The sequence below is a fragment of the Lepidothrix coronata genome, unplaced genomic scaffold (assembly GCF_001604755.1).
Source record: "Lepidothrix coronata isolate B3197 unplaced genomic scaffold, Lepidothrix_coronata-1.0 Scaffold64, whole genome shotgun sequence".
Taxonomy (NCBI): Eukaryota; Metazoa; Chordata; class Aves; order Passeriformes; family Pipridae; genus Lepidothrix; species Lepidothrix coronata.
Genome location: NW_016690244.1, coordinates 3,765,521 through 3,778,614, shown reverse-complemented (window position 1 = coordinate 3,778,614; position 13,094 = coordinate 3,765,521). Strand labels below are relative to the sequence as shown.

General features: G+C 37.0%; 1 protein-coding gene across 1 annotated transcript in view; it reads left to right on the top strand.

Moving 5' to 3' along the window:
- SNRK (SNF related kinase) overlaps positions 1-13,094 on the top strand; it is a 41,910-nt gene that overhangs the window by 20,296 nt on the left and 8,520 nt on the right. Inside the window, exons 4-5 of the mRNA XM_017817952.1 lie at positions 9,233-9,374; positions 12,289-12,501. Of these exons, the coding sequence (XP_017673441.1) occupies positions 9,233-9,374; positions 12,289-12,501 (355 nt within the window). The remainder of the gene's footprint in view (positions 1-9,232; positions 9,375-12,288; positions 12,502-13,094) is intronic.

The window sequence follows — 13,094 nt, the reverse complement described above, 5'->3', positions numbered from 1 at the left end:
TTTCATTAAAAATTAAAGAATGAAAGAATAGTTCAGTCAGCAAAAAATTGAATATCTATGAAAAAGTAATCTTCGTTCTTCACCTATGTTCAGATTTTACAACTGGTCCAGTTTGACCATATTCCAGATTTGCCAGCAGTCTTTAAACATGACAGTGTAAAAATACTCGTGATACGTAGAAATGCTGAAATCGTTAACACAGTTATTCTGTGCTATCTTGATACTGACTTTATATGCAAGGGATGCAACTTTTTAAAGCTTTCTAGTTTATACAAGGGTGGAAATACTTTTCTTATTCTCCTTTTGAAGCACAAGTATATCAACAAGCACCATTCAAACAATTCAGTGGTATGATACCAGCTTTTATCTTTTGTACTGTAGTAGGTAATTTTTCACCACTATTTCTAGTAGAAGGCTTATTTTCTGCAATTTTCACTTCTTATATGAGTCTTTACTCTTAAACTGTGTTTTGGCTCTTTAAACAATTATGCCAAGCTATGCTACGTATCTGAGTGTTCATTCAGTTTTCCATAGCCTATGCTGTGAGCAGGAGCTTGAATTTCAACTTGTAACAAGCATGCCTGCCACTTATCCTTATGAGTTACCAGCCTGTACCTGATCCTGAGCCCAATGAACCCTGCAAAAATAAAGTAGTTCATGATGGGGTTTTTGTGTCTGCGTTCAAAAGAGTAGTCTGCAGGTACTGCTCAGTTGCTTCTTAGTCCTGAACATGTCCAGAGTGCAGAGATGCAGATTGATCTTTACATCTGTAAATTCTTTACATAGAATTTTCCTATCTAGCTTTGCATAACAGAACTTGATACTGAAGTGCTGATGTGTTGAGTCTTCCAAGGTTTGTATTCAATAGGTTTCTGTGGATTGGGCTTTATTCCACAGAACTGCTCTGAAGAGGTTGTGGCAGTGGTGGTAACATTCTCTTTAATGTCTTAACATGGTGGTTAGAGTAACTGTCCATCATCTTGGAAATTGGCATCCATTTCCATCCTTCATTTACCCAGTCTCTTGATACCTCTGCAGTGGCAAAATAAACATATCTGTCATCTCCATAAAAGTTGATGTTTCCTTTTTGCTTAAATGGCTTCTAGTAGAAGATAACTATAATGTTCAGCTGTTACAGTAAACATTGCGAAGAGAAATTTATAAAACCTGGCTCAACTTAATGTTACAAATCATTGCTGAAGAAGCAGACTTTTGTGGAAAGATCCATCTTAGCTGAGCAATATACACTGTGTAAACTGTGAAGCAGTTCTAAATTTAAATTAGGAGGGGAAAAAAACCCAGCCCTTTTTCCCATCAAGGTTTGAAATAAACAATTTCAATAAACTGATTCAATTTACTTTATGTATGTAAATGCAAATTTGTCTGTTCCAAAATTAGTATGGGTTTTTAGTTAGAATCACAAATTCACGTAGCATATATAAAGTGTGACAAGTGTCTGACTTCTGAGGAACAGTAGAAATTTGAGTGAATCTGAAGCTATAAGGATCCCCTGTGTCATTAAAGTTGTAACTTTTTGAAATCTGAAGTGCTTGTTTTAGTAGATCAGGAACTTTAGAAAGCAGTAAGTGGCTAATGAAATGGTAAAGTGCAGCTCAGTGGTGGAGCAGATGAATATGGATATGCTTTGTTCAGTGTACAAACTTGAACATGACAGATGTTTGACCACCCTGTGTTTAAGACTGGTAACAGAGACAGCTAATGATGTAATTTGGTTTCTATGACAGTGACTTCAAGTTATGTAAGGAAGTTGCATATAAACAGCCCTGGTTGTCATGGTTCACAGTCCTTTCCTGATCAACATTATTTAATGGCTTAGAAAACAAAAAAAGTTACTGCAGCTAGCTACTACTGCTTTTATTTTATTCATGTTATGGCAATGACAGTTTCAAGTTACTAGTACCCAATTTAAAGGCAAAATTGCATCTTGGGGTCTTCAGTGTGCTTTTGAAAGAGGCTGTGATTTTGGCCACTGCAATATAGAACTGTGCCTTCCCTCACCATAATAATTTGAAGTTTTACAGGCCTATCATGCCACAGGTCAGGCCTAATTTCTACTTTTCCATCAGTTTTCTAAAGAGAGCAAATTAAATGACCATTGACGGGGAGGAGAAGTAAGCAGTTTTCATAAAGCCTTCATCTGCTAATTGGTAATAACTAAGAGTAGCAAAAGAACTTGAAGCTGTGAAAAATAAATTATTGTTTAAATCTGCTCTTAGATGTTATTGTTTAAATCTGCTCAGGTGGATCTCTGTAATCCTTCTCTGCCCTATGTTCCTTAAAATAAAGGTCTCCAGTCTAGAACTGGCACTGGCACGTGAGTTCTGAGCTGTGAGAAGGGAGTACATATGAAAGCGTATGCTGAGTTGTTGGCCCAGGAGCCTTGTGTACAAAACCTGTTCCTTTATGTGTTTAAACTATCCAACAGTAAATTTATTACAAAATCTAAAAGTTTTGTCTAAAACCTGGTAACTTTTTTTGAGCGTTAACACAGCACCATAGCTAATACATTATCTTAAAATGGTGTATCAGGGATATGGAGGAGAGGTAGATTCTGCAGAGTTCTTTACTGTGTATACTGTAGGTCAAACCATATTTGCATTGAACTGAAGGTGAGATTTTTTTTAAAATGGTCCAGCCTATTTGACAGGTCTCAAAGAAACAGTTTTGCTCTGCCTTCAGGTCCTATCAGTAGAGTTCTTCACTCTACTTTGTGGGGGGATTTTTGCCTCTGGTGCTTGTGTGACCCTTTTAGTGAGCCAGTGCTATTCAGTGACTGGGTAAAAGTGTAAGTAGATGTTGTCTTATTTGCTTTTAATTGTGTATCTACAGTTTCTAATAATGTGTGAAAGCAGGAAACTGTCTCAGCTAAGATTTTTGCCCTGAGTTGATAAGGTATATAAAATTAAGAACATACTTTAAGGACCATGTTCACTAAAAAACAAAAAAGTATGCTTTCACAAGTATGTGGAGATCTAAAGTAAAACTTCTCTTTCTTAAAGCTCTCAGTTATTTTTCTTCCTCCTTTCCCCAGTTATTAGCTGGTCTAATAAAGAGACACTACTTTTTTTTTTTTTTTTTTTTGAAGCCTTGCTTTGAGATGTCATGCTTTTAATTTCATTGCTGCCCCAGCATCTTTCTAATGTGCTCACGCGACTGTCTTGTCGCAGTGGTGGCTTTTGACCAAATCAGAATCACTGTGTCTTGACTGATGCTTTTGCTTGGTTTGAGTGAAAACACTTTTGTAAATCCTTGGGACTTAGAAATGAAAGATCAAGGTGCCATTTTGTGCTCTGCTGATGGAAGTGGTCTCCCCAGCAGGAGTTATGCCCATTTTGCCACACCTGGTACGTGAGCAGAAATCATCTCAACAACCAGCTGTTGATCAAAGCTCTTGATCAGTCGAGTACAAACCATCTTCATCGTCCTTAGATTTTTGGGATCCAGAGGACAGATGATGAGTTTTCCCTTTATTAATAGGAAAGATTAATAGAGCAGTGCTGATAATGGCAGCACAGAACAGTACGGCAAGGAACATTCTTGTGTGTGGCTTTGTGTAAAAAAATAAAATTCGGTAAATATGCACTATAATAAAATAACTTCTGATTCTCCTTTACTAGTTCTTCTAAGAGAAAGGCAACATGGGTCTTGTATCTTTCAGCCAGATGGTACTATTCTGGAAACGAAGAATTCTCCAGAATGAACTGTGGCTATTACATGAAATAGGTGAATAAAAATGGTATCTTGAAAGAGAAGGCATTTTAATTTCTTTAGGTTTTGTGCAGTATATTTTCTGAATTTGACTGAAAAATATGCAGCTATACATCTCCAGTAGAGAAAAGTGGAAAGTAGATATACAGGATTGATTTTTTTTTTTGGTTGTTTGTTTTTGCAAGTATGGAGTGGTTTAAAATTAATAAATCGGGTCCAAACATCAGCATTTCTTATTTATGTACCATATAGTCATTTAACTGTCATTTATCTTTTAAATCTTTCAAAAGGGTATGTGGGTATTAACTCATTATTTTGGAATATCTGCATTGAAGACTTCAGATACTAAACCTTGGATTTTGAATTGTGCTGAAGACTAGCAGACCAACATGTTTAAACTTATTTGTGTGTTGGGACTGCATGTCACCTTTTTAAATTTAGAAGAGAGATTTACAAATGGTAAGGTTTGGAGACTTGGCAGGGAGCCAGCTTCAAACCACATCACCACAAATAAGTAAGAGTTTTAACTCTTAAGTTTATGTATCCCTTTTACCAGGAGGAGATGATTTCCCATTTTTGGTGTTGTTACCTATCAAGCTAAAACTGTCTTCAATATATGCAAAATAAAAACTTAATAATGCAAAACTTGCAGAGATTTCTGTTGTCCTGGAAACTGAGATCTACCAGAAAAAAAAAAATTTTTTTTTTTTTTTTTATTTCATCCAACATTGTGTTTTGGAAAAAGTACCAATATGAAATTTTGTGGTAGGTTGGGAAGGGCAAGATAATGTTTTTACTGTTCAAATTTTGTTTAGGAATGCACACAGCTGTTGTCTGAATAATTGTGGTAATTTAAAATATCAGTGAGTAATCCACTTGTTATATACCGGTTCCATTTTTCCATTGTTTTTGCAGGATTTGTATATTTCAAAATAAGTTAGAAAATTTGTTTCCTATTTTATGTCAGCTTTTCTTACTGCTTCCTTTACACTTACTATTCTTTATGTTTGATGTTAGGTGTGAAAAATAATTGTTTTATAGCAGACTTGTGACAGCCCTGTGCTGGTTTAAATGGAACATTCAAGTTTTGTGTGTTCATGCTGTCAACATTATTTTAGTTCTCACTGGGCTGTCATGCTTTCAGTTTCTCAAATGGACACCTAGGATGTGCTGCTTCTCACGGGCAAAAGGAAGCATAGTTTTCCTGTTGGTGCTGCCTCCTCTGGTGGAGTACCTCTGAAGGTCACCTGGTGTAATCCTCCGGTCAAGCAGGAGCACTTAGAGACAGTTCCCCACACAGTGTCCGGGAGACTTTTGAATATCTCCAAGGGTGAAGACTCCACAGCCTCTCTGGGCAGCCTGTGCCAGTGCTTGGTCACCCTGGTCATGGTGAAAAAGTGTTTCCTGATGTTCAGTGGGAGCCTCCTGTGTTGCAGTTTGTGCCCATCACCTCTGGTCCTGCCACTGGGCACCCTCTTTTCATGTGCTTATATGCATTGACCCAACACTACAGGTCTGGCTTTACCAGTGCTGGGCAGAGGTGAAGGGTCACCTCCCTTGAGCTGCTGGGAACACCCTCCTGATTGTTGCAATTCACGATTGTGGTGATTCATTAAGTGTTTGTTTTGTTTTGTTTTTTTAAACAAACACCCACAGATTGTTGCCTGAAGTGCTTGATGACAAAACATAGGACTGAGCTTGATGGTCACACAACTTTTTCGAAGAGTGTCAAAAACTTCTGTAAGCAAATGTGTCTGTAGCAACATGTGCATCTTCTGTTGTACCTGTACCTTTAACAAGGTTGCAAGTTGCAGTGGACCAGAAAGAGTCTTGTTACAGATGTTGCATCTGTCATCTGGTTGGTTGTCTTTAGTTGCATGAGGAGTTGCAAACAAGTGATTTGGTCTAGTTAAACTGTGGCATAGAAGAGGGGACAAGGGAGCAGCCCCTCAATTGGAGAGGGCAGGACAGAACTCTTGAATGTGTTCTCTTAGTACACCTGGAGAAATCCAAAGGCTTGGCTCTGCTTCCATAAAGGAGGAGAGGCTTGCTATAATACAATATTGGAGGGCTTGTGAAGATGTTGCGAAGATGACATCTGTTATTATTGACATAATAAGCTCTGCACTAAGTGTCCCAGTGATTTTTCAATGTTCACATGTAGACTAGACTTTCTTAGGCACATTATTTTCTTGATTCCTGGTTATTAGCATACTCTTCAGTTTGCTTAGACTGCTCAGCTCTGTCCGTGACACTCCAAGCTGAGTCATTTTAGTCACCTTGGCTGTAGGTGCAGTGAAGTTGATCTTCAGCCACAGCTATAAAAATAGGATGAGAATAAAAGCTATGTAATTGTTGCTGTCCACTGTTATTTGTTGGTCACATCAGAATAAGTGTCTGCAATGCTGGCAGGGTAACGAAATACACATTATTCAGAAAAGGATAATAATAAAATAATAACTTTGCCTGTAGTGTGTAAGAGTGAGGTAAAATGTGGTTGTTGCTGCCCTAGTGCTCTTCACTGAGAGCATAAGAGTATCTAGATAATATGACAAGGTCAAAAGGTCTAAAGCACTATTTTTAGTTTCTAACAAAAATTTTTCTGCATGCATGATTCCCTTTTAGTGTATATTTTGTGCATTAAACAAAATGCATGATACAATGAAATCCAGTAGCAGTTCAAAGCATGATTGATATTTCATTATTAGCAAGAGTTTGTTTTCTGTTTTTCATGCAGTTGTATTAAAAAAAATGATTTCATTTTACCATTTGCAGCCCTTCTTATCTGGAAAGACACATGGGTACAGAGTACAAAGTATACTAACAAGTGAAAAAAAGATTGCAAAATTCTCTGTTATGTCCCACCTAATCAGTAATTACTGTTTTATTTGTCAAAACATACAGGTTGATGTCTAACTAGACACTGTATTTTAGCAAAGAATAGTAATTTTTCTTTTTTCATTTAGAGAATCGTTGGATTTTGCTTCTAAAAAGTGTTTTTTATTTTTATAAAGAAAATGTACATACATATTTACCTAAATAACTTTTGGAAAACTAAAACTGTACCTGTCATCACATATCCTTTCAAATTGAAATACAGTGAAGTGTATCTATAGCCCAGAGAAGAAGCCATGTGTGTAAAATAGAATACAGATTAGGAGACTGCTTTGTAACAGAAAATACTTAAGGACGTTCAGTATCTGCTCAATGCAGTTGAAATTTCAAGGTCTGGTAGAGTTTCCCTATCTATAATGAGTTCGTGGAACTTTAATTGTTGTCTTACTTTGATTACTGTCCTTTCCTCAGGACTGTATTATTGTTTTTAAGGTTGATTTCTTACAATATTGTCTTTTTCCTTCTGTTTAAACTTTTCATATGCTTATTTAACTTACGGTTTAATTATTTTGCTCAATATTTTGCCCAGTATTTTTCTTCTGGCTTAAATTTAGCCAATATTTATTGTTTTATTATAGCAAATATAATTTGTCTGTAATAATGAAAACTATGTGGACTCTTCTAAAATACTTAATGCTAAAAGGAGACATGAAGCATTTTGTTGTGGGGGGAGTATTGAACAAAATACTGGAATAGATCATGTCACAAAATAGATCTTAGACACAGTTAAAAATCTAGGAAGGACATTGATATTCAAAAGATGATTACTTATAAAATGTATAAATTCACATCTTTTGTGCTTGCAAAAACTTCTTGTAATCAGTTGTATGGTGGGAGATAGATAATGCACAAAAACTTTTGGCTGCTTTGAAACTAAACAGCAGGAGAAAGATGTAAGTAGCTTACAAAATTAGAGGTGGACCTCTTAGGTGAAACTGCCTCTCTGTCTTATGAGGGTTTTTAAAATCCTATATTCGAGAACACCAGCTTTATGGCACCAGGCTACCAAAGTATTAAAGCACTTATTGAATCTGTAAACATGGGGAATAGGCACGCTGCATTTGCAGGTATACCTGATGTGATGTACCAGCCTCAAAATGCTCAGTACCTACAGGACTGAGGCCCTAGTAGCTTAACAGAAATCCAGTAATTGTCCGAGTTAATAGCATACACTTACTACAAATTAGAGCTCTAAAGAAAATTACCATGTAGTATTTCTATTCCTCTGTCAGCTAAACCATATGAAGAATGGGTTGTAACTAGCAAAATGAGTAATTGTTCTAGGGATGAATCTGTGTGATTTAGGTTATTGAATAAAATTGTAGCCATCCTTCAGCATTAAATGCATGTCGAGTATTTTGAATGGGACACAGAAAGCAAGATGCAGTTGAGTAGATAATTTAGTGTGGTTCCCTCTTGCAAGCCTTGCCAGGAAAGAGTGGGTGTGCTCTGCTTCCTAGGCCGCTGCTAGCTGCTCACCCCTCTTTCCTCAGGAGATGGCTGCCTGATCATTTCTCACCCTCAGCTATCTGCTTGGTTCTTCTGGACACAGATCTGTGAAATGCTAAGGGCGTAAGACCCAAAATTGCAACTGAAATTTCCAGAGCGTGGAGTTGTAGCTGAAGTTTGAATGTGACCTTTTTTCTAAGCACATATTGGAGCGAGTTATTTATTTTTCTGCAATATGATACATTTCTCAATACTTACACTTCCTGTACTGAATGCAATGAGACTTAAGAAATATTTTCTTTTGGGCAGACTCTTAATAAAGATTTGAACTAAGTATTAGCTTTTGCACTAAGTAGAAACCAACTACAGGGCTTCATGCCCTGAAGTGCTTCTTTTTCATCTTTTGGTATGTCATTTCACTGGGGAACAAGAAAGTTGTTAAGTGTTTATTTTACATGAGCAGGAATTAGAAGGAAACAAGAAGACTCCCAGAGTGTAGTAGAAATCATTGTTAATTGTTATGTTTGGATATTTAAAACCCCAAAGCTACACCCAAACCCGCTACCCCACACTTTGTGGTATCATTGGTAGAAGAAGTTGGTTTTACATAATCTAATTTCTTACTTACCACTGGAAGAAACACATTTTAAAGCAACACACCACCACTGAAGGGAAAACATAGCTAAATCAGTCTTATTGAACTAATTACTAATTGTAATTTCTTCCATCATAGAGTAACATGTAAACAATATAGAGAAAAGTTTATGCTAGTCCTTCAGAAAGGAATGTGCTTTGAATACAGATCTCTTTAATAACCCATGCCTACCTGTTAACAAAAGGGTAATGAACGAGTGACCAAATTATTTTCAGCTTTATCTAACACTGTCAAAGGTGTTAATGTATCTCAAACTGTTATACATTGTTGAAGTCGTGAATTCTGATTTTTTTTCCCCTCAAAAACTATAAAAGCTGTCAAACAGTGGAAGTGCAGTATTTTGTACTTGAGTGGAATTGCAATTTCTGTAAGTAATGCTCATAATCAAGAGTGTAGTAATCAGCCCTGTATGCATTTCAAGAATATTTCATGGCTTTGATGATAATTATATCTGTATCCTTAACAGTTGTTTTTCTTTTTAAAGTATGTACTATATATTTACAGATATATGGAGTTTGGGAGTCATCCTCTTCATGTTGGTCTGTGGACAGCCACCATTTCAAGAAGCAAACGACAGTGAAACTCTGACTATGATAATGGACTGCAAATACACAGTGCCGCCTCATGTGTCCAAAGAATGTAAAGAGTAAGTAGAGTACTAAAGAACTTGGAAGCATCCATAGAAGTGGACTTTCACCACCTTTGGGAGTTCCCCATACCATATTATCGGGGTGGAGTACTCCTTGATACTCTTCTTTTATGTCTCTCAGTTGTCTTTAATTTTATAAAGGATCGAAGATTGCCTTTGGCTAACTCTGTTGCTGGACAAATTACCAGATGTTGACAGTATTTAGTGGCAGGGCTTAAGAAGGTACTGCTTCCTATCAATTTCTGTCCAAAAAATAAGTTGTCAAAAGCCATGGATATTACAAAGCAAGTTTTGCTCATCTCTACTGAAATTGCAACTCCAAATCAACATTCTGGGCAATCCAGGGAGAAAAATATTCTGCCTGCAAATATTGTATGCCACTTGGGAATCATGGTTCTTTTCGATGTATTGTTTTTCCTGCAGTGTTCACTGGAGCTTTTTTATTTTTTTTCCTATGTTGCAGTATTTTCCATATTTCCCTATTGGTTAATGACCTCTTCAGTCCTTTTAATATATATCCCAGTTGCATCACTTTTACATTGTTTGTTTGGGTTCTTTAATCTGCAGTAAAGTATCTTTTCATTTTCAATATGAAGGCCCAGATGCATTTGTAAGTGCTTGAAAAATTAATTTGGTCCAGTCAAAAAACTAGAGTAGCATCTAGAATTCTGTTATTTGACAAAGAATGAAATCCCTTACAGCTGTGGTCATGATGACCATTCCTCTCTTCACTTGTCATCTGTGTGGTCCAGGAATCTAATGCATAACGTGATCAACAGCATCCTGGCCTGTACCATCAATAGCGTGGCCAGCAGGACTAGGGCAGTGATTGTCCCTCTGTACTCAGCACTGGTGAGGACTCCCCCTGAGTGCTTGTTCAGTTCTGGGCCCTCAAGAAAGACATTGAGGAGCTGGAGCGAGTCCAGAGAAAGGCAACAAAGCAGGTGAAGGGTCTGGAGCACAAGCTCCTCTTATGAGGAGCAGCTGAGGGAGCTGGGGTTGTTTAGCCTGGAGAAAAGGAGGCTCAGGGATAACCATATCACCCTCTACAACTGCCTGAAAGGAGGCTGTAGCAAGATGGGGGTCTGCCTCTTCTCCCAGATAACAAGTGGTAGGATGAGCAAATGACTTCAAGCTTTAGACTGGATATTAGGAGAAACTTCTTGTCAAGCATTGGAACAGGCTGCCCAGGGAAGTGATGGACTCATCATCTCTAGAGGTGTTCGAAAACCATGTAGATGTGGCACTTTAGAGACATAGTTAAGTGGTGGGCATGGTGGTGCTAGTTTAGTGGTTGGACCCAGAAGTCTTTTCTAACCTTAATAATTCTATAATTCTGTGCCATAGCTGGTTTTCTTTCATGTCATTAGTGTCTAGTATCTCCAGTAAGACAGAAAAGCTGCTGTCAACTTGAAGAGCTCAGTATACAGGAAGAGGTTTAAAATAAAATATAGGAAGAGGTTAAGAGAGAGCTCTTATCAGTGAACTGTATCAAATACATCTCTTGAGATGCTGCATGCTGTGCTGAGGCCAGGAAACTCAACTTTTGCAGACTTCTGCTGAATATATTGGCTAACACTAATTTGCTTAAATGTCCAAGTAGATCTGCTTTCTCTATGTGGTGCATCGCTGATGTACGATCAGTTACCCAGGTCCTCTATAGGTTATGTTGTCTTAGGGAAGAAACTCTGGGAATGTTTAAACATCCGTCTTGGAGCGAAAACATTTGTGGTTCGAGATGCATAAATAAGCTTAAAGAAGGAGGCACATGTGGTACGTTTGTGCAGTTTTACTACAGGTGTAGTTTACTAAAAAAGTCAGATTAAGTATGTAGTTTGTTCTCTTTCTGTCATAATATTAACAAAAGCAAAGAAACTCAAGGCTCTTGTGTCTCATCCTCCCTTTCCTTTTGGTAAAGGCAGAGACCACAGCTACTAAGAATAAATGTGGTGTTCTTTGTTTACTGTAGAATTTTTTAAGAAGGTTGAAATAACCTCCATGATTCCATACATCATCTCACACCAAAAAAAAAAAAAAAAAAAAAAAAATTAAAAGAATTGTGATTGCCTTTGTGAGTTGTGTGGCCTTGCAGTTTGAAGTTGCATTATATAGTATAGTTAGTGCAATAAAAAGCTCTGTGTGAGAACTGGAGAACATGCTGGAACAATAAAGTTTCATTGAAACCTTGGCATCAAAACTGTATATCCATATTTATTGAACGAAGCCAAACATACCTTCCCCAAGAATTTTTCATGTATAGTAAGTGAACAGAGATGTGCTATGCCAATCAAGTCATCTTTTTCTGTTTACTTGGGGAATTCATGCTCTTCCTTTCCAGCATTTGTGAAAACTCAGTATCAACCTGTTAGCAGGTTTGTCAGTACATCATCCCAGAGAGTGTATTGGTTTGTTTGTTTGTTTTTCTCTGTGGGTAGAACAGATCACAGTTTTTTCCAAGGATACTGAAGACTCCAGTGTCTGATACCTACTGCAAAATAAAATATTTCTGCTTATCTTGCCATTCCATATTCTTGTTGACAGCAGCAATAATAAAAATTTACATTTCTATCACTTTACTGACTAGCCAATAGGCCATCTGTGACAGTTGCCCTATAAGACCTATTAAAAAGAAACAAACCAGAAAAATCAGATTAAGAATCTAAGCACAGTAAATGAAAACTGCAGTGTTTATGATATTTATAGTTTTTAATAGGTAAATGATTTGTTTCGTTTCAGCAATATTTGAAGTGTCTTTGAGACTAAATAATTTCCCATCACATTGTTTACTGTAGAGACTTCTAAAGATCTATGTGAACTGAGAGCAGACAATGTCTTCCTAATGTTGCTCATACAAGAGCTGCTTTTTTAAAAAACGCGAGTGCATTTTTTTAGATTTATTTTTTATTCACAGTCTAATTACACGGATGTTGCAGAGAGACCCGAAGCGAAGGGCATCTTTGGAAGAGATTGAAAACCATGCATGGCTCCAAGGGGTTGATCCATCTCCTGCAACAAAGTACAATATTCCTCTTGTATCGTACAAAAATCTGTCTGAGGAGGAGCACAACAGTATAATACAGCGCATGGTTCTTGGTGATATCGCAGACCGAGACACAATAGTGGAGTAAGTTGTCAGTTCTCTATATGCAGTTTGTTCTGTGCATCTCTCTTTTTGATTAAATAATGTCATGAGAACCTGGGGCACTTCGGTGATTAAATTTCAGGCCATTCAGTTAACAGACAAAGTGTGACAGGCTTGCTCTGTGACAGGATATTGTGGGATCAGAAATACTTAAGTATACCCAAACTTAGGAAAAACTTCAAGAAAATGTTTGATTCCTGCAATAGTTTGCCATCTTGAGTAAACTTAACTGCTTTGGAATCCATGCTTTTACTTGTGCTTTGTTTCTCATGCATATTTGGAAGTGATAAATTCTAGCATTTTCCTCTTAGCATGTTTCCAGCGTACCCGAATATTTCTTAATTTAAAATATTATTCCTTTCGTAATGCATAAGTGACTGTTACTGAGTGAATTTGCTAGAAAGCTACATAGTTTTTTCTAATAGATTAAAACTCAAATTTCTAAAATATTCCCGAAATTGAAAGGTCTCGATTATTTTTTTTTTTTTTTTTTTATTGTACGTGTTGAAGCTGGAAAAAACAGTATATTACCATTGATGGGGAGTGGGATGCAGCAGTCTCACTTCTTAAGCTTT